We start from the raw sequence: 20,987 nt of genomic DNA, 5'->3' as shown, positions 1-20,987 counted from the left end.
GATCTGCTGCAGCAGTATCCTGAGAAGAACAGGCTGTTACATCTAGATCAGGGGTCAGGTGATGAGGAGAGGGGATCTGCTGCAGCAGTATCCTGAGAAGAACAGGCTGTTACATCTAGATCAGGGGTCATGTGATGAGGAGAGGGGATCTGCTGCAGCAGTATCCTGAGAAGAACAGGCTGTTACATCTAGATCAGGGGTCATGTGATGAGGAGAGGGGATCTGCTGCAGCAGTATCCTGAGAAGAACAGGCTGTTACATCTAGATCAGGGGTCAGGTGATGAGGAGAGGGGATCTGCTGCAGCAGTATCCTGAGAAGAATGGGCTTTTTTTGTAAAAAATGTACTTAAAAAATGTGATCGTGTCTCAATGTAATCAAGGCATGAAATTATTGTTATTTTCAGTCACACTTTGTTTGGATAGTCCAGATAGTATGATCATCTACAGATGGACTATCAACAAATTATCTGTTGACAAGCAACTGCTTGCTAAGGTTACGGTTAGGTTTAGAATAAGGGTTAGGATTTAGGTTAGGGTTAAGATAAGGGTTAAGAGAGAGCTAGGGTTAGTAGATAGATGGACTATTCAAATAAAGTGTTAACTTATCTTCAAATATAACCTATTTTTTGGCTTAGTTGTGGCCAATTTGCAGTGTACTAATTAGAATTATGTTCCGGCCACCCAACTATCCACGCAGACAGAAATCGTTCCACGTCTGAATATAGTTGCCTACCCCTTAGTGATGGGGGGAAAATTGATACAGTCATATAATTGGATATTATTTTTGATGATATATTGTATCATTTTGACAATATCTTTGCGCTAGTTGGCGGTACCTCTAGTAAAAACTCATGTTTTTCCTTCATAGATTGATCTCTAGTTTTTAAATAGGGAGCCAGTTTGTTTTCAGCACTTTCATTTCCATGACAGATCAACACACGTTTTCTTATGGCTCTCTTGTCCCTCTGCAGCAGACATATCGTGAGCAATATGTTCGGAGCCATCGAATCACAAAATCGAGTTGCAATACATATAGAATAATACTGGTAATTCCCAGCCCTACTACCTACCCTTGGTCGAGATCGTGTCATTCAGAGAGCACTGCAAGTTTGGACCCATTTCTCAAAGGGGAATGTGGATCTGAGGCGGCATTTGAGGGGGTTTGAGGTGTAAACAATAGCCATACTATTTTTGTTTTGATGAAAGCCTAAAATTCACCCCCTCTGAATGACAACAAAGACAAACCGAGAGGAGGCACTTTAATACGGAACAAGTTAAAGAGAAAAGCTCAACACTATCGGTTACCACGACAACACGGACCCTGCTTTTCCATATTATAAAGAGAAAAGCAACATGTCAATCATCATGTTGGTGGTGTTGTTTTGTAGAGCCACTTTATGCTAAACGAGGCAGCAGGAGAGGCAGGTGTTCTGATAAACATTCAAGAGTTTTCCACCACCATTACCAGCAACCTTATTGACCAACTCCCAGAATACTCTGGAACCTTTGGAAACCATCCTATTGAAACCTATTATTCAGCCAAGGGCATCGCCGAAGGACAGTTTGCATTTACGAGGTTTCAACTGTTACAAAGATGTTTAAAGATCTTGACAAACGGAAAGGAACACGATTGGATCCCAGCTAGATTCCTAAGTGATGCTGCTGTTCCTATTGGACGTCATGTAGAAACACACATCAGTCTTTCCATTCAACACGGAAAGGTAGCACAAGAGTTTAAACCTGCAAGAGCTGTTCCTTTATACAAGAAAGGAAGCCAAGTTGAACAAGGGAACTACAGACCAGTGTCAATCTTCAGTGTGTTGTCAAGTGTTTTAGAATGTGCACTCCATGAACAGATCCTAAAGTACACTGATGACCATAACATTGTATATGACCTTCAGTCCGGGTTTTAGACGATCCTATTCTACTGACACTTGTTTGCTATACTTGACAGATTTTATCAAGCATGAAATTGAATTCACACAAAGGGCAACTTCTGTGCGATGGTCATGCTTGACATACAAAAAGCATTTGATACTGTGAACCATGATATTTAGTTCTACCAACTGAACATAATTGGTTTGGCAACAGCTCCTTATTATGGGTGATGTCATACCTAATTGATAGGATTCAAAGGGTGGATGTGGGCAGGACACCGTCTGACGCTAAGGAGATAAACTGTGGTGTAACCCTGGGGAGCATTTTGGGGTCTTCGATTTGTTACTCTACCTAAATGACATGGACTCTGCCTGTTCATGCCCTCTGTTCCTGTATGTGGCTGATGCTGCCCACTTGGTTTCACATTAGGAAAAGGAGACCATTGAAAAGAACCTAAGCAGCCAACTGACCAAAGTCAGTAAGAGGTTATCCGACAACAAACAAGTCTCTGCATTTAGGGAAGACAGAATGTATCCTGTTTGGTTCCAAACACAAAGTGAGAAACTCTTCCAACTTCTCAGTCAAGTGTAATGGTGTAGAGATGAAGGAAAAATGCTCTGGGATGTGAACTAGACCAACACATGACAGGTGAACTCATGGCTCTGAAGGTCATTTGGAAGGTTCACTCCAGGAAAAAGTTCCTGACAAGGGAGGCCAAGTTCCTGGATACAGAGACTATGAGGACCCCGGCAACATCTCTGATACAGTGCCACTATGACTATGCTTGTATCTCATTGTTCAATGCCATAACCCTAAAATCTGAAGGACAAACTTCAAAACAGACCAAAACAAATGAATGAGAATTATTCTCAAGCTCAGCCCTAGGATACACATTGATCCTAATCATTTCAGGAACATTAACTGGCTTCCAGTTGATCTGAAACTGTAGAAGGTTTTTTAAAAGTTATACATGACCTTACCCCCAGTTACCTGTCTGGTTATTTTAACTTCATGAGAGACTCTCATAGCCATCACACCAGAATCCGTGTTGTTACTATCAGACCGCTGAGCTCTGTCCTTAAAACCTGTTGGGGCTAGGGGGCAGTATTGAGAATTTTGAAAAAAATATGTGCCCATTTTTAACTGCCACCTACACCAACTCAGAAGCTAGGATATGCATATTATTACCAGATTTGGATAGAAAACACTCTGAATTTTCTAAAACTGTTTGAATGGTGTCTGTAAGTATAACAAAACTCATATGGCAGGCAAAAACCTGAGAAAACCTGAGAGAAAAAAATAATTTTGTGGCTGTACTATTTTTTTTAATCATTGTTTAATAGATACCACAGTGAGAAAGGATTCATTTCGCAACTCCTACGGCTTCCACTAGATGTCAGCGATCTTTATAAAGTTGTTTGAAGCGTCTATGATCAACAGAGACCGGATGACAAGGAAGGGAAGTTGACCTCCCTGGGATGTCGTCACTTCATTATTGGCTGCACCTGCGCAATCATGTGATGCGATACATTTTTCAAATACGTTTTTCAAGACACAGGAGAGGTCGGGTTGAAACATTACTGATGTTTCACGTTAAAAATGGCTCTAAAGATTGATGCTAAACAACGTTTGACATGTTTGAACGAACATAAATAGATTATTTTTTTAACTTTTCGCCGTGACTCCCCCCGCGCTACTTTTTAGTAGCCTACCGAAGCACTAACAACTTGGAGTTATTTGGACATCGATTATGAACTTTGTTGAAAGAAACCACATTTGTTGTGGACATGGGATTCCTGGAAGTGCCAATGGATGAAGATAATCAAAGGTAAGGGATTATTGACAATAGTAATTTTGATATTACATGGTTACAAGATGGTGCTAACCTGTATAGCCTAGCCTATTGTTCTTAGCACAGCACCCGGTTTATTGCAAATTGTGATTTCCCAGTAAAGTTATTTTGAAATCTGGCAATGCAGTAGCATTTACGAAATGTTAAACTATGAATATTTGAATGACAATATTATAATTTACCAATGTTTTCGAATAGTAATTTTGTAATTTGTAACGTTGTTCACCGGAAACATTTCAGAGAAGAAAAAAATCTGAATTTCACCGCTACTGTAAAATGCTGTTTTTGGATATAAATATGAACTTGATGGAACAAAAAATGCATGTATTGTATAACATAATGTCCTAGGAGTGTCATCTGATGGAGATTGACAAAGGTTAGTGCATAATTTTAGCTGGTTTCTGCTTTTGGTGACGCCTGACCTTGAATTGAAAATGGATGTTTGTACTTTTGTGGCTATGTACTGTCCTAACATAATCTAACTTTATGCTTTTGCCGTAAAGCCTCTTTGAAAATCGAACAATGTGGTTAGATTAAGGAGATGTTTATCTTTTAAATTGTGTAAAATAGTTGATTGTTTGAGAAATTGAAATTATTAGATTTTTGATGTTTTGAATTTCCAGCCTTGCTAGCAATCCCGTCTCAGGGTTCATTGCTAACCTGTAGCCCCAACAGGTGCACTGGTGCAGAGGAACGGAATGGTGTACCAAACCATATCAAAACCATCCTTACGCTAGGGAGGTTTAACAAATGGTTCATGGACAAAATGCTTTAAAAACGGCATAGGCTTAAAGAAAGTATAATTGTTTCAATTAACGTTACTTGGTAATCTATTTTATTCCTTTTATGGTTTTTCCTCCCCATTGAGATGAATTTGAGAAGCATTTTGTTTTCATGTTATAATCGTGTATATTTTGTTTTCATGTATTTTCATGAGGACCACAATAGAATACGTTTAAACTTTTAGTGTCTTCCTCAATGATTTTAATGGCATTGTACTGTATCCATGTGTGGTTGTAATGTGTTTGAAATTGTCAAACAAACAAAAAATTAACAAATAAAAAATAAAATCTCCCAGTAACCTGGAGCAAAAGAGACAGAGGGAGGAGAGATGGATAACCTAAACCATTGTGTGGTAGGAGTCTGTGTTTTAGTCTAGGTAGGACCACACCACCACTGAACGCAGTGAAGGAAGTGAAGGAAGTGCAGGAACCAGTCAGGTCCAGTCCACACAGTGGAACCAGGCAGTGACTCAGCAAGCAGAGCGTCCATTTAAAAACTACATCTGGTCCCAGCTGGTGGTTAGGCTAATCTCTCCCTCTCTCACACAGACATGCTGCATGAAACACACACAGGACTGGAAAACAAGCGGTGTCATATTCGATCTCTGCAACCACAGGGAATGCAGAGATGGAGGACTTCATCTTTAAGGAGAGAGGAGACTTTCCCTTTTCCTCAAAACCCCACCCCCCCAAGACTAAACCCCACCCCCCCAGACTAAACCCCACCCCCCCAAGACTAAACCCCACCCCCCCAAGACTAAACCCCACCCCCCCAAGACTAAACCCCACCCCCATGCGTCTTGTCACACCCTTCACACCACTAGATGGGGTAAACAATGCAGTCTCTGTACTCTCCCACCTTCGCAATGCCTTCCACTTGGTAGACGCCTGTCACATTTCCCTCAGTCTGATTGATATTCTCAAGGCCCCTGACTGTGACAAACCCTTTACCTGCCTGGTGTATTGATATACTGACGACACTGTTCATTCACCTTTCGCTGGATCGGCATCAGTAAGAGGGTGCATAAAACACACACACACACACACACACACACACACACACACACACACACACACACACACACACACACGCACACACACGCACACACACGCACACACACACACACACACACAGACCCCGAGAGAGACAGAGACAAAGACAGATGCATTATTTCTTTGTCACGAACACAACATAGTCACACTCACTAGCACAAATATGCGCAGCAGGTTTTTTTTTTCCTCAGTCATACGCTCACCCACATCACCACACAGCCTAACACCCCCCCTTCCCATGCCATAGAGATCACACCCCTGAGAAACAACCCAGAGATATCAAACACACTGCTGCTCAGGGTCAGAGCTCAAGCAACAGGCAGGCCACTGAGGGTGACTGGCGATGGTATCAGCAATAAACACAACCCCACACAATCTAACAGACAGTCTCACTCACCACCACAGCAATGGCCGAACAGGCAATGGCAATCTGGTTGAGGTCCATAACGGCTGTCATTTTGTCAGCCAGAGAAAGGAGAGAAGAGCGCTGTCTGTCCCTGTGTCGTCTGTGAAAGGGGCGGTAGTGGCGGAGAGATGACGGCGGCGAGGGGGCAGCGACAGAACGGAGAGGAGAGCCCACAAGGAACCACTGAATTCTTTCGATAGCAGCAGCTGGTTCCATCAAAAGATGGGAGGAGAATGTGTGTGAGAGGGGGAGGGAGAGAGGAAGAGAGACTGAGGGAGTGGAGAGGCGGTGTGAATGGGAGCTCGAGAGAGACGTGGAGGAAGAAGGGGGAGGGAGTGGGGGAGTGCGTTTCTTGCTAGGTATGCACAAAGCTCTCAGGGTCGTCTGGGCACTCAGTAGCACTTTGTAATTGCATTTAGAAGGTCAGGTGGGCCAGTAGGTTGAACAAATTCTACCATGTCACCCCGCTCCTCTAAAAACTCCACCGGCTTCCAGTCAAAACTCGCATCCACTACAAGACCATGGTACTTGCCTACGGAGCAACAAGATAAACTTCCCCTCCCTACCTTCAGGCTTTGTTTATTTTTTATTGCACCTTTATTTAAGCAGGTAGGCCAGTTGAGAACAAGTTCTCATTTACAACTGCGACCTGGCCAAGATAAAGCAAAGCAGTGCGACAAAAACAACAGAGTTACACATGAGATAAACAAACGTACAGTCAATAACACAATAGAAAAATCGATATACAGTGTGTGCAAATGTATTACGATTAGGGAGGTAAGGCAATAAATAGGCCATAGTGGCGAAATAATTACAATTTACCATTAACACGAGTGATAGATGTGCAAATGATGATGTGCAAGTACAGATACTGGGGTGCAAAAGAGCAAAACATTTTTATGGGGATGAGGTAGTTGGTTGGGCTATTTACAGATGGGCTGTGTACAGGTACAGTGATCGGTAAGCTGCTCTGACAGCTGATGCTTATAATTAGTGAGGGAGATATAAGACTCCAGCTTCAGTGATTTTTGCAATTCGTTCCAGTCATTGGCAGCACAGTACTGGAAGGAGAGGCAGCCAAAGGAGGTATTGGCTTTGGGGATGACCAGTGAAATATACCTGCTGGAGCGCGTCCTACGGGTGGGTGATGCTATGGAGACCAGTGAGCTGAGATAAGGCGGGGCTTTACCTAGCAAAGACTTATAGATGACCTGGAGCCAGTGGGTTTGGCGACGAATATGTAGCGAGGGCCAGCCAACAAGAGCATACAGGTCGCAGTGGTGGGTTGTATATGGGGCTTTAATGACAAATCGGATGGCATTGTGATAGACTGCATCCAATTTGCTGAGTAGAGTGTTGGAGGCTATTTTGTAAATGACATCGCTGAAGTCAAGGAGCGGTAGGATAGTCAGTTTTACGAAGATATGTTTGGCGGCATGAGTGAAGGAGGCGATATAGGAAGCCGATTCTAGATGTAATTTTGGATTGGAGATGCTTAATGTGAATCTGGAAGGAGAGTTTACAGTCTAACCAGACACCTAGGTATTTATAGTTGTCCACATATTCTAAGTCAGAACCGTCCAGAGTAGTGATGCTAGTCGGGCGGGCGGGTGCGGGCAGCAATCGGTTGAAGAGCATGCATTTAGTTTTACTAGCATTTAAGAGCAGGCTACAGTGCATTCGGAAAGAATTCAGACCCTTTGACTTTTTCCACATTTTGTTACGTTACAGCCTTATTCTAAAATGCATTAAATAGTTTTTTCCCCCTTCATCAATGTACACATAATACCACATAATGACAAAGCAAAAACAGGTTTAGATTTTTTTGCAAATTGATTACAAATTAAATATTGAAATATCACATTTACATAAGCATTTCAGACCCTTTACTCAGTACTTTGTTGAAGCACCTTTGGCAGCGATTACAGCACCTAGTCTTCGTAGGTATGACGCTACAAGCTTGGCACACCTGTATTTGGGGAGTTTCTCCCATTCTTCTCTGCAGATCCTCTCAAGCTCTGTTAGGTTGGATGGGGAACGTCACTGCACAGCTATTTTTCCTCTCCAGAGATGTTTGATTAGGTTCATGTCCGGGCTCTGGCTGGGCCACACAAGGACATTCAGAGACTTGTCCCGAAGCCACTCCTGCATTGTCTTAGGGTCATTTTCCTATTGGAAGGCGAACCTTCAACCCAGTCTGAGGTCCTGAGCGTTCTGGAGCAGGTTTTCATCAAGGACCTCTTTGTACTTTGCTCCGATCATCTTTCCCTCGATCCTGACTATTCTCCTAGTCCCTGCCGCTGAAAAACATCCCAACAGCATGATGTTGCCACCACGCTTCACCATAAGGATGGTGCCAGGTTTCATACAGACATGACACTTGGCATTCAGGCCAAAGAGTTCAATCTTTGTTTCATCAGACCAGAGAATCTTGTTTCTCACGGTCCATCCTTCAGGGGCCTTTTAGCAAACTCCAAGCGGGCTGTCATGTGCCTTTTACTGAGGAGTGGCTGTCGTCTGGCCACTCTACTATAAAGCCCTGATTGGTGGAGTGCTGCAGAGATGGTTGTCCTTCTGGAAGGTTCTCCCATCTCCACAGAGGAACTCTGGAGCTCTGTCAAGAGTGACCATCGGGTTCTTGGTCACCTCCCTGACAAAGAACCTTCTCCCCGGATTGCTCAGTTTGGCTGGGCGGCCAGCTCTAGGAAGAGTCTTGGTGGTTCCAAACGTCTTCCGTTTAAGAATGATGGAGGCCACTGTGTTCTTGGGGACCTTCAATGCTGCAAACATTTTCTGGTACCCTTCCCCAGATCTGTGCCTCGACACAATCCTGTCTCAGAGCTCGAGGAACAATTCTTTCGAACCTCATGGCTTTGTTTTTGCACTGACATGCACTATCAACTGTGGGCCCTGATAACATGTCCAAATAATTTAATTTATCACAGGTGGACTCCAATCAAGTTATAGGAACATCTCAAGGATGATCAATGGAAACAGGAAACAGAATGCACCTTAATTTAGTCTCATACAAAAGTGTCTGAATATTTATGTAAATACGTTATTTTATTTTTAATACATTTGCAAATTTGTCAGAAAACCTGTTTTCGCTTTGTCATTATGGGCTATTGTGTGTAGATTGTTATTATTATTATTTTTTTCCCCCTCATCATTCTTTTTTAGAATAAGGCTGTTGCAAAAGGGAAGGAGTCTGAATACTTTCCTAATGCACCGGATGCTCAAACCTTACACCCCATCCTGAGTACTCCGTTCTGCCACATCTGGTCTCTTGGCCCTCCCACTCAGCAAAGTCCAAGCTCTTCGCTGTCCTGGCACCCCAATGGTGGTACCAGCTTCCCTCTGAAGCTAGGACAGCAGAGTCCCTGCCCATCTTCCGAAAACATCTGAAACCCTAACTCTTCAATGAGTATCTTAAATAAAGCCTTTTGTGAATTAAACACTCACACTTTACTTTCCTCACCCCTTACTAGCACTGACTTTGCTGATCAATTATCCCTCAAAGTAGCTTACTATGACTGATATGTGGTTGTCCCACCTAGCTATCTTAAGATGAACGTACTAACTGTAAGTCGCTCTGGGTAAGAGTGTCTGCTAAATGACTAACATGTAAGTGCCAATGGGAGAGGGGTGAGGAGGGCTGAAAGAGTGTGAGGAAAAGGGGAGTGAATCAGCGTCAGGGGAAGAACACTAATGGTTGGATCGGAGGAGGATCAGTAACATACCTGTGGATTGGCTGATACAGAACACCTGACTAAAATATTAGGTTTAGGCATGATATGGTAATAGCCTCACATAGACGTCTAATCCAGTCCATAGAGTTCTTAGAAAATGGCGTGTTGGTGGTTGATTTGGAATTGGGCATTAGCGTGTCATGTGCATACCATCCGTTTCTTTTAGGAGGTCTGGCTGCCCCCTCTAAAATGCTTTCGTACACATGTTGATTTTGTCCACCCACACCAGACGCAGGTTGAAATATCAAAACGAACTCTGAACCAACTATATTAATTTGGGGACAGGTTGAAAAGAATTAAACATTTATAGCAATTTAGCTGGCTAGCTTGCTGTTGCTAGCTAATTTGTCCTGGGATATAAACATTGGGTTGTTATTTTACCTGAAATGCACAAGGTCCTCTACTCTGACAATTCATGCACAGATAAAAGGGTAAACCAAGTTTGTTTCTAGTAATCTCTCCTCCTTCAGGCTTCTTCTTCGGACTTTATATGGCGGTTGGCAACCAACTTTAAGGTGCATTACCAACACTAACTGGAGCGTGGACCTCCGTTCATCTTTCAATCACCCACATGGGTATATGCTCCTAAAAACCAATGAGATGGGAGAGACGGGACTTGCAGCACGTCAAGCTTCACAAATAGAACCAAGTTCTATTTTAGCACCTGGCTACGCAGACGCTCGTTGACGCGCGGGAGAAGCGTGGGTACAATGATTGAGTAACATGTATGTGCACACGACGCAACTGGTGTGGTCAACATGTAAGGAGCCTGGCCTGGGTTTAATCCTCAGTCTGTTCATTGGGAACAATCTTTATGCTCTGCCTCCCTGGCCTGCTGTGTGCAGCACCAGCACTGAGACAGATGGAGCATTGGCATGAATTGGGTTGGGGGGGGGTTAACTGCAGATATGGGATGTCAAGAAGACAATATGGCTTTTCAGCCAGGGCTAGCCAGCCAGCTCTCTGGACCCTGTCTGTAATGTCCACTCAGTTTCTCTGTCAGAGGGCAATCCAGCCAGAGGGTAGCACCAGCAATGTCTGTGGCCCATTGTTCCTTCATGTTGCCGTCTTTCAGCAATAAGACAACGGCTACAGCACAGTACTGCAACATAACACAGCCTACAACATAAGGTATTCATTGAAAGGTAAGAACTAGCTCTCCTCGGTCTCCAGTTAAGCTACTATACATTGTGATGGCAGTCCATTTCAGAACCAGTTTGCACTAAAAGTTTGATTTAGCCATTGGCTCTGGATGAGGATGATATAAGTGCCAGACGCACCAGTTTGAGTGTTTCAAGAACTGCAACGCTGCTGGGTTTTTTCACGCTCAACAGTTTCCCGTGTGTATCAAGAATGGTCCAAAGGACATTCATCCAACTTGACAGAACGCTGGGAAGTATTGGGAGTCAACATGGGCCAGCTCCCCTGTGGAAGGCTTTTTACTCCTTGTAGAGTCCATGCCCGACGACATCAGGCTGTTCTGAGGGCAAAGGGGGGGGGCAACTCAATATTAGGAAGGTGTTCCCAATGTTTGGTATAGTCAGTGTACACACACAGAGACACTGTGGCAGAAACACTGTAGATCTGCTAAGACGAGTACACAATGGATTTGGAGGTCAGGATTAGGGCCGATTCAGGACAGGGAAAGCAGCCCAAAACTACGCTCCAAACTGGGTCAGTGCTATTGTTGCTACCTCTGCCCAACCCTGGGATCCTCGGCTCAACCCTAGGATCCCCGGCTGCCATGGCCACTCTGGCCTGCAGCAGGCTAATCTCCTCCATTCTGGAGACAAACCCAAATTAGAGCAAGTTCCTGGGGTTAGAATGACCAAAACCTGGCTAATTGAGGTAAAGTGGCATACCTGGAATTACACAACAAATGTTAGATAACACTTTGTTTCCAAGTTTTTAACCATTTACTCCTACCCCGGACGGCCATGCTGGGATATAAATATCTCTACCATATGGCTCCAATAACGACTTCATCAGAATAAATCAGTCTCTCGGCAGGCAGCTTCCCAACATCTATCGGCAGGCAGGATTTAGGACCCTGCCCTTCAGCAGCGCGCGCCCCAGTCTAGTCAGCATGTTAGAGGGGGCAGCGAGACCTCCAACAAAGCCCATGCATCCTAAAGGAAATGGATGGTATGCACATGACACGCTAATGCCCAATTCCAAATCAACCACCAACACGCCATTTTCTAAGAACTCTATGGACTGGATTAGACGTCTATGTGAGGCTATTACCATATCATGCCTAAACCTAATATTTTAGTCAGGTGTTCTGTATCAGCCAATCCACAGGTAGTTTACTGATCCTCCTCCAATCCAACCATTAGTGTTCTTCCCGACACTGATTCACTCCCCTTTTCCTCACACTCTTTCAGCCCTCCTCACCCCTCTCCCATTTGTATTTACATGTTAGTCATTTAGCAGACACTCTTACCCAGAGCGACTTAGTTAGTGCGTTCATTTTAAGATAGCTAGCTCATCTAGGTCACATGGCACCAGGGGAGACAGCATGGCCGACCTACAGTATAGGGAAAACACTGAGTGGACATGATAGGCAAGGTTGCTGTCAGCACTGTATCGTTTAATCCCAGGCCATCTGCCACTCAAAATCACTCGTCCCGATGCAGGCTCACTGGCTGCTGTGATGCCCTATGCAGAAAACAGGCAGCCCACATGACAGGCCAGGATGGAGGATAGTTTGGTGTCGAGCCGTCACATCAATCACATCAAATCAGTAGGAAAAACGTATGTACTCACTACTGCAAGTCGCTCTGGATAAGAGTGTCTGCTAAATGACTAACATGAAACCAAGCACCAGATAATAATGGCCTAAACCAGTCCAGTCAGGGACACCATTATCAAACCAAAGCACACTTTTCATTAGCCTGGAGAACCTCCCTGATCGGACACATGCTATCCAGTCGGCGAACATTCATGTAAGTCCTCAAGATGAGTGAGGCTAAAGCAAATACATGTTGAGTTCAGCTCTGTCAACAATAGTTCTTTATATCAATGGAAGGTTTTGCAATAATTCTATAACCATGTTCCCTGAGGGTGACTTGGAGATTCACACGTGTGCTCATGATGCCCTCTTCTGGAGGCACTGCTGCTTTTAGGTACAGTAATGAAACTCCATTTCCCCTCAACCACTTGGATGGAAAAAGAACATCCTCTATGTGCTTTGTAAAGAATAGAGTTGATGGGATTGCCATGACAACCATGCCTCTCTCTTTTTTGTGACAAAAGATAAAATGGTGAATGGTCCATTAGCCTAGGCACAACTGAGTCCACCCTAATGTTCACTATCATAACCACAACTCAGTCCACCCTAATGTTCTCCTTAGTGTCCACTATCATAACCACAACTGAGTCCACCCTAATGTTCACTATCATAACCACAACTCAGTCCACCCTAATGTTCTCCATAGTGTCCACTATCATAACCACAACTCAGTCCACCCTAATGTCCTCCATAGTGTCCACTATCATAACCACAACTCAGTCCACCCTAATGTTCTCCATAGTGTCCACTATCATAACCACAACTCAGTCCACCCTAATGTTCTCCATAGTGTCCACTATCATAACCACAACTCAGTCCACCCTAATGTTCACTATCATAACCACAACTCAGTCCACCCTAATGTTCTCCATAGTGTCCACTATCATAACCACAACTCAGTCCACCCTAATGTTCACTATCATAACCACAACTCAGTCCACCCTAATGTTCTCCTTAGTGTCCACTATCATAACCACAACTGAGTCCACCCTAATGTTCACTATCATAACCACAACTCAGTCCACCCTAATGTTCTCCATAGTGTCCACTATCATAACCACAACTCAGTCCACCCTAATGTTCTCCATAGTGTCCACCCTAATGTTCACCATAGTGTCCACTATCATAACCACAACTCAGTCCACCCTAATGTTCTCCAGTGTCCACTATCATAACCACAACTCAGTCCACCCTAATGTTCTCCATAGTGTCCACTATCATAACCACAACTCAGTCCACCCTAATGTTCTCCATAGTGTCCACTATCATAACCACAACTCAGTCCACCCTAATGTTCTCCATAGTGTCCACTATCATAACCACAACTCAGTCCACCCTAATGTCCTCCATAGTGTCCACTATCATAACCACAACTCAGTCCACCCTAATGTTCTCCATAGTGTCCACTATCATAACCACAACTCAGTCCACCCTAATGTTCTCCATAGTGTCCACTATCATAACCACAACTCAGTCCACCCTAATGTTCTCCATAGTGTCCACCCTAATGTTCACCATAGTGTCCACTATCATAACCACAACTCAGTCCACCCTAATGTTCTCCAGTGTCCACTATCATAACCACAACTCAGTCCACCCTAATGTTCTCCATAGTGTCCACTATCATAACCACAACTCAGTCCACCCTAATGTTCTCCATAGTGTCCACTATCATAACCACAACTCAGTCCACCCTAATGTTCTCCATAGTGTCCACTATCATAACCACAACTCAGTCCACCCTAATGTCCTCCATAGTGTCCACTATCATAACCACAACTCAGTCCACCCTAATGTTCTCCATAGTGTCCACTATCATAACCACAACTCAGTCCACCCTAATGTTCTCCATAGTGTCCACTATCATAACCACAACTCAGTCCACCCTAATGTCCTCCATAGTGTCCACTATCATAACCACAACTCAGTCCACCCTAATGTTCACTATCATAACCACAACTCAGTCCACCCTAATGTTCTCCATAGTGTCCACTATCATAACCACAACTCAGTCCACCCTAATGTTCTCCATAGTGTCCACTATCATAACCACAACTCAGTCCACCCTAATGTTCTCCATAGTGTCCACTATCATAACCACAACTCAGTCCACCCTAATGTTCTCCATAGTGTCCACTATCATAACCACAACTCAGTCCACCCTAATGTTCTCCATAGTGTCCACTATCATAACCACAACTCAGTCCACCCTAATGTTCTCCATAGTGTCCACTATCATAACCACAACTCAGTCCACCCTAATGTTCTCCATAGTGTCCACTATCATAACCACAACTCAGTCCACCCTAATGTTCTCCATAGTGTCCACTATCATAACCACAACTCAGTCCACCCTAATGTCCTCCATAGTGTCCACTATCATAACCACAACTCAGTCCACCCTAATGTTCTCCATAGTGTCCACTATCATAACCACAACTCAGTCCACCCTAATGTTCTCCATAGTGTCCACTATCATAACCACAACTCAGTCCACCCTAATGTCCTCCATAGTGTCCACTATCATAACCACAACTCAGTCCACCCTAATGTTCACTATCATAACCACAACTCAGTCCACCCTAATGTTCTCCATAGTGTCCACTATCATAACCACAACTCAGTCCACCCTAATGTTCTCCATAGTGTCCACTATCATAACCACAACTCAGTCCACCCTAATGTTCTCCATAGTGTCCACTATCATAACCACAACTCAGTCCACCCTAATGTTCTCCATAGTGTCCACTATCATAACCACAACTCAGTCCACCCTAATGTTCTCCATAGTGTCCACTATCATAACCACAACTCAGTCCACCCTAATGTTCTCCATAGTGTCCACTATCATAACCACAACTCAGTCCACCCTAATGTTCTCCATAGTGTCCACTATCATAACCACAACTCAGTCCACCCTAATGTTCTCCATAGTGTCCACTATCATAACCACAACTCAGTCCACCCTAATGTTCTCCATAGTGTCCACTATCATAACCACAACTCAGTCCACCCTAATGTTCTCCATAGTGTCCACTATCATAACCACAACTCAGTCCACCCTAATGTTCTCCATAGTGTCCACCCTAATGTTCACCATAGTGTCCACTATCATAACCACAACTCAGTCCACCCTAATGTTCTCCATAGTGTCCACCCTAATGTTCTCCATAGTGTCCACTATCATAACCACAACTCAGTCCACCCTAATGTTCTCCATAGTGTCCACTATCATAACCACAACTCAGTCCACCCTAATGTTCTCCATAGTGTCCACTATCATAACCACAACTCAGTCCACCCTAATGTCCTCCATAGTGTCCACTATCATAACCACAACTCAGTCCACCCTAATGTTCTCCATAGTGTCCACTATCATAACCACAACTCAGTCCACCCTAATGTTCTCCATAGTGTCCACCCTAATGTTCTCCATAGTGTCCACCCTAATGTTCTCCATAGTGTCCACCCTAATGTTCTCCATAGTGCACCTTGAAAAGCAAACAGAACACACACTGGGAACACTGTCCACCATTCCCTCCTACTACACCAACATTCCTCCTAGGGCTGGGCGATATGGACCAAAAGTCATATCCCGATATATTTAGGCTGAATATCGATATAAGATATATATCCCAATATTTTTCCCGCAAAGTGAGAGCAAATGTTCAGTCAAAGTCAAAGCCAGATATGACATGTCTCAAGTAGTTTTATTGAAACCGGCTATTTCAGTGAACAGTTGAAAAATCAAATGAATAAATAATAAAAACAGGGCTCTTCACCTGGTTCAGATTAAATGCTCAGCTGTTCAAATAACAATAACATGTAAACATAAATACTGTATAACAACAGGAGTACCTTTTTGGAAATCAAAGCTCCATAAGGTGCCTGACTTCAGTTTACATTTGTGGCAGTGCTTCTCGTGCAAAGTAGTTGCGACTGAGAAGCTCATATCTCGGGTCCATAGTTTTCAGTAGCTTTTTGAATCCGACTTGTTCCACAGTTGCAACTGGGACCATATCTTTAGCAATGTGATAGGACACTGCTTTAGTTATAGTACACCACTTGCCAATTTTCTTTTCATAAGGCACACTGCGGGAAAATGAAGTTTGCAGTGAGCTTTGTTTCGGGGCTGGAGCTTTTTCGGGTTGTCGACGGCTTGCGGCTGGGGCTTCTGCAGCGCGCAGTTTCACACACTCTTCGTATTGCAGTTTGTGCCACTGTTTTAGGTGGTGAAAAAGATTTGTTGTGCTTCCACCCCTGGCTGTAACTTTTTTATGGCACTGCCTACATATAACGTGATTTTGTTGCTCATCTGATACTTTGCATCCGAACCATCTCCAAATTACTGAGCCAATGCTTTTTCTTTTACTAACCAATTCCTCCTCAAAACGCTCCGCAGACGCTGTTGCTTCCTCCATGTTTGTTGAAGCGTCTGTTACTGCCCCTCCCCCCTCTGTGCATGAAAGAGGAGGCGTGGGGAGCAGCGCAGAGAGCTCCTGGTCTGCAGCTTGCTTGGAGCAAGGATCAAAGCGCAAATTTGAACTAAATCGATATATGCGAAATGGTCTAATTTCATATCACATTTAAAATATAGCGATATATTTTTTATATCGATATATCGCCCAGCCCTAATTCCTCCAATCGATTTCTGACTCATAACCAACAGGGACAGGAGACCAAACTGAGTGACAAAGTACAGCAACCTTTTCCAACCCCTTCAAAACAGTAATAAGGCTCGGAAAATACTGTGACACATTCTGGGAGTAGGAGAAGAGCAGGTGGATTGGCCAACATAATGATTCATACCATGACAACCATCTTTAATGATGTCACCCCTCCATGCCCCTCATCAATAGTCATCATGTGCTGCCATGAGGGGGGAGGGCGCCGTGCTGCCATGAGGGGGGAGGGCGCCGTGCTGCCATGAGGGGGGAGGGCGCCGTGCTGCCTGCCGCGTCTGCCTGCGTCTACCCGCCCGCCCGCGTCTGCCTGCTTGCGCGAGCGCCTGTCTGTCTGTCTGTCTGTCTGTCTGTCTGTCTGTCTGCCTGCCTGCCTGTCTGTCTGTCTGCCTGCCCCCACCCGCGTCCCTTTCTGTCTGCGTGTCTGAAACTGTCAAGATGAGGTAAACCTGGTGCTTCCTAAGCCCGCTGAGACACAGGATGTTAATTAAGGAAGAAAAGCACTGAAGGACTGGAAGAGAGTCATTAAGGGAATCAGATGCAGCAAGGCTTCTCTCAAGGCTCCTGCAGGCGGCTGGGTTGCATGTATTGCATTGTAAAGCCTCAGGGTTGTTTGGATTCAGTGAATACATCCACACTCAGTCTAATAACAGCAATCTACTACACATCAACCCAGAGGACACGAGGCTGTGCTCATCACATACATCGCCCACGCCCCGCCACAAGCAGTCGATTGGCCAATCAATCACCATAGAGATGTGTCCAACAGGGTCACAGGAGAGGAGTGTGTGTGTGTGTGTGTGTGTGTGTGTGTGTCTTTTAGGCTGACTGTATAGAGGAACCGTGACGACGCGCCCCAGGGAGAAGGAACCGTGACGACGCGCCACAGGGAGAAGGAACCGTGACGACGCGCCCCAGGGAGAAGGAACCGTGACGACGCGCCCCAGGGAGAAGGAACCGTGACGACGCGCCACAGGGAGAAGGAACCGTGACGACGCGTCACAGGGAGAAGGAACCGTGACGACGCGCCACAGGGAGAAGTTACCATTTAGTGTTTATACAACACATGTTAGTGCATCGACTCGTATCGCATAGATTCGTTCCTCTAATCAAACCGAATCATTTCAAACTAAAATGTATGGTTCCTTTATGGTATCAGAGCCCATGTATCTACATGCGTATCAAATCATCTTGAAAGGAAAACATGCACATCCCCACAGACTGACCATCCTATTGTGGGTAGACCTAAAGCTGCAACGATCTCACAGACTGACCATCCTATTGTGGGTAGACCTAAAGCTGCAACGATCTCACAGACTGACCATCCTATTGTGGGTAGGCCTAAAGCTGCAACGATCTCACAGACTGACCATCCTATTGTGGGTAGACCTAAAGCTGCAACGATCTCACAGACTGACCATCCTATTGTGGGTAGACCTAAAGCTGCAACGATCTCACAGACTGACCATCCTATTGTGGGTAGACCTAAAGCTGCAACGATCTCACAGACTGACCATCCTATTGTGAATAGGCCTAAAGCTGCAACGATCTCACAGACTGACCATCCTATTGTGGGTAGACCTAAAGCTGCAACGATCTCACAGACTGACCATCCTATTGTGGGTAGACCTAAAGCTGCAACGATCTCACAGACTGACCATCCTATTGTGGGTAGACCTAAAGCTGCAACGATCTCACAGACTGACCATCCTATTGTGGGTAGACCTAAAGCTGCAACGATCTCACAGACTGACCATCCTATTGTGGGTAGGCCTAAAGCTGCAACGATCTCACAGACTGACCATCCTATTGTGGGTAGGCCTAAAGCTGCAACGATCTCACAGACTGACCATCCTATTGTGGGTAGGCCTAAAGCTGCAACGATCTCACAGACTGACCATCCTATTGTGGGTAGACCTAAAGCTGCAACGATCTCACAGACTGACCATCCTATTGTGGGTAGACCTAAAGCTGCAACGATCTCACAGACTGACCATCCTATTGTGAATAGGCCTAAAGGGCCGTCCACACCAATGACAACAAAAAATAAAAATAAATATATTTCTAATTTAAGTGAACAGGAGCGTTAACTGATAACTACAAAAGCGTGGAGAACGATAACGAGAGCTATTGTTTGTATCACTTTCAGAGCAATGTTTTCCCTGTCCCTTCGACTATAAAACTTTGACAACCAATCAAAAATGTGTTCTATAGAAGTGTTCTTGGTTGTAGGTGCGCGATGCTGCTTGGAGTGGTGAGAAGGCAGAGCACACGGTAAACTTGCCTGGATAACTGGTCATGTGTGAGCATATTGGTGGGTGGCCACTTTAATTATAGGACGACTTGGGAGAATGATGATCCACCACAAACAGAGCATGAGAAGGTCATATTTTCCGATGGTAGGCCTATCTGTTAACGCCGATACATCCTGACAAAATACACACTATGACTGGCCTGCTAATGTGCCTTTCTGGACCTTGTAAACTATCGACAATAGACCCAAAACTATTCCAAATGGTTGCCTAATCAGGAATAGACTAGATTATTATTGCCGGAATGAAACATGCATTCAAAACGCAGGGATTCTTTAGCGGTTACGGAAATTGCATTTTCACTGAAGTTTACAGCCTACACTGAAAATCTTTACTCACTAGAATTTTTTTTTTTTTTAAATGCATTATTGCATTGTGTTGTTATAGTAGGGTGACCAGACGTCCCCGTTTTCCGGGGACAGTTCCCGTTTTTGGTGGCCTGTCCCAGGCTGGAGTCCCCGGAAATGTCCCCGTTTGTAACTGTGCGTTAAAAACAGACCGCAAAGTGAAATATTTTACTTGGCAAGAAAGAGCTGGCAGCAGAGCCTACCGGCTGACGTCTCAATTATTAGATAGATAGATAGATAGATAGATAGATAGATAGATAGATAGATAGATAGATAGATAGATAGATAGATAGATAGATAGATCTATAAGGTTTTAAATAGGTTATGCTAGCTAACGTTAGCTGTGTAGACTAAGTTAGCTAGCTAAGTTCCTCCCCTGCCAGGAGTTCATGGAGAAGCTGGCCAAAGACAGAGCAATCCTGAAGAAGATACATTCTTCTGAGAAATATACAGATTAGGTTGGTATAAGTATATTATGTAGTTACCAATCTGATCAGCGTCTTATTTCATTATTATGTTAAGTATTTCACATATACTATTGTCTGTTTTCTCAATTTTGCTCATGTTCTCTTCTGCTCTTATTCTACCAGGACCACTGAATGGCTGTTCAGACCGGACTGTTCTGTCTTGTCTGTAGTGTTTCTGTAATATAGTTGTTTTCTCTGTCTATCACAGTGAGCCTGTTAGACTAAATACATGAAACCGGAATTGTCCCCTTTTTCATTTCATAGATAATATAACATTGGATATTTTAATTATATATTGACCGCCGAACTGGAAATGTCCCCGGTTTTCATTTCAGAAATCTGGTCACCTTATGTTATAGCCTAGGTATGATCATTTTCTTGTCCCTAAAATGCTGGAGCGCAGCCTGGGGAGCATACTATCCTAGGCTACCTGTTATTTCATAATCTGATCAAAATATATATTTTACTGTGTAAATTCATTGAGTAGGCTATAGGCTATTCACTGCAGTGTTAGGCTTAAAATGTAGCTAATGAATGATGGGTTGCATACGTTTCTAACTTAGACTACACATATCTAGACTGTCTTCACAGTTCTCTTTGCGCTTTTGCAGACAGCAGTTTGTTGACATGGCTACGCTAGTTGTCATAGTAACGATGGGTGTGTG

General features: G+C 44.1%; 1 protein-coding gene across 3 annotated transcripts in view; it reads right to left on the bottom strand.

The window, feature by feature from the left end:
* LOC106566479 (protein NDRG3) overlaps nt 1–20,987 on the bottom strand; it is a 68,738-nt gene that overhangs the window by 21,642 nt on the left and 26,109 nt on the right. The window contains exon 1 of one of the 3 annotated variants that reach the window (XM_014134549.3): nt 5,963–6,217. The exons of the other annotated variants lie outside the window; for them this stretch is intronic. Coding sequence (XP_013990024.3) covers nt 5,963–6,187 — 225 coding nt within the window. The 5' untranslated portion in view covers nt 6,188–6,217. Of the gene's footprint in view, nt 1–5,962; nt 6,218–20,987 lie in introns of those variants that run through there. 3 annotated transcript variants of the gene reach the window in all.

This window comes from Salmo salar, chromosome 13, assembly GCF_965601325.2.
Source record: "Salmo salar chromosome 13, fSalSal1, whole genome shotgun sequence".
Taxonomy (NCBI): domain Eukaryota; kingdom Metazoa; phylum Chordata; class Actinopteri; order Salmoniformes; family Salmonidae; genus Salmo; species Salmo salar.
The sequence above is the reverse complement of the archived record's forward strand: the minus strand, read 5'-3'. Positions and strand labels throughout refer to the sequence as shown.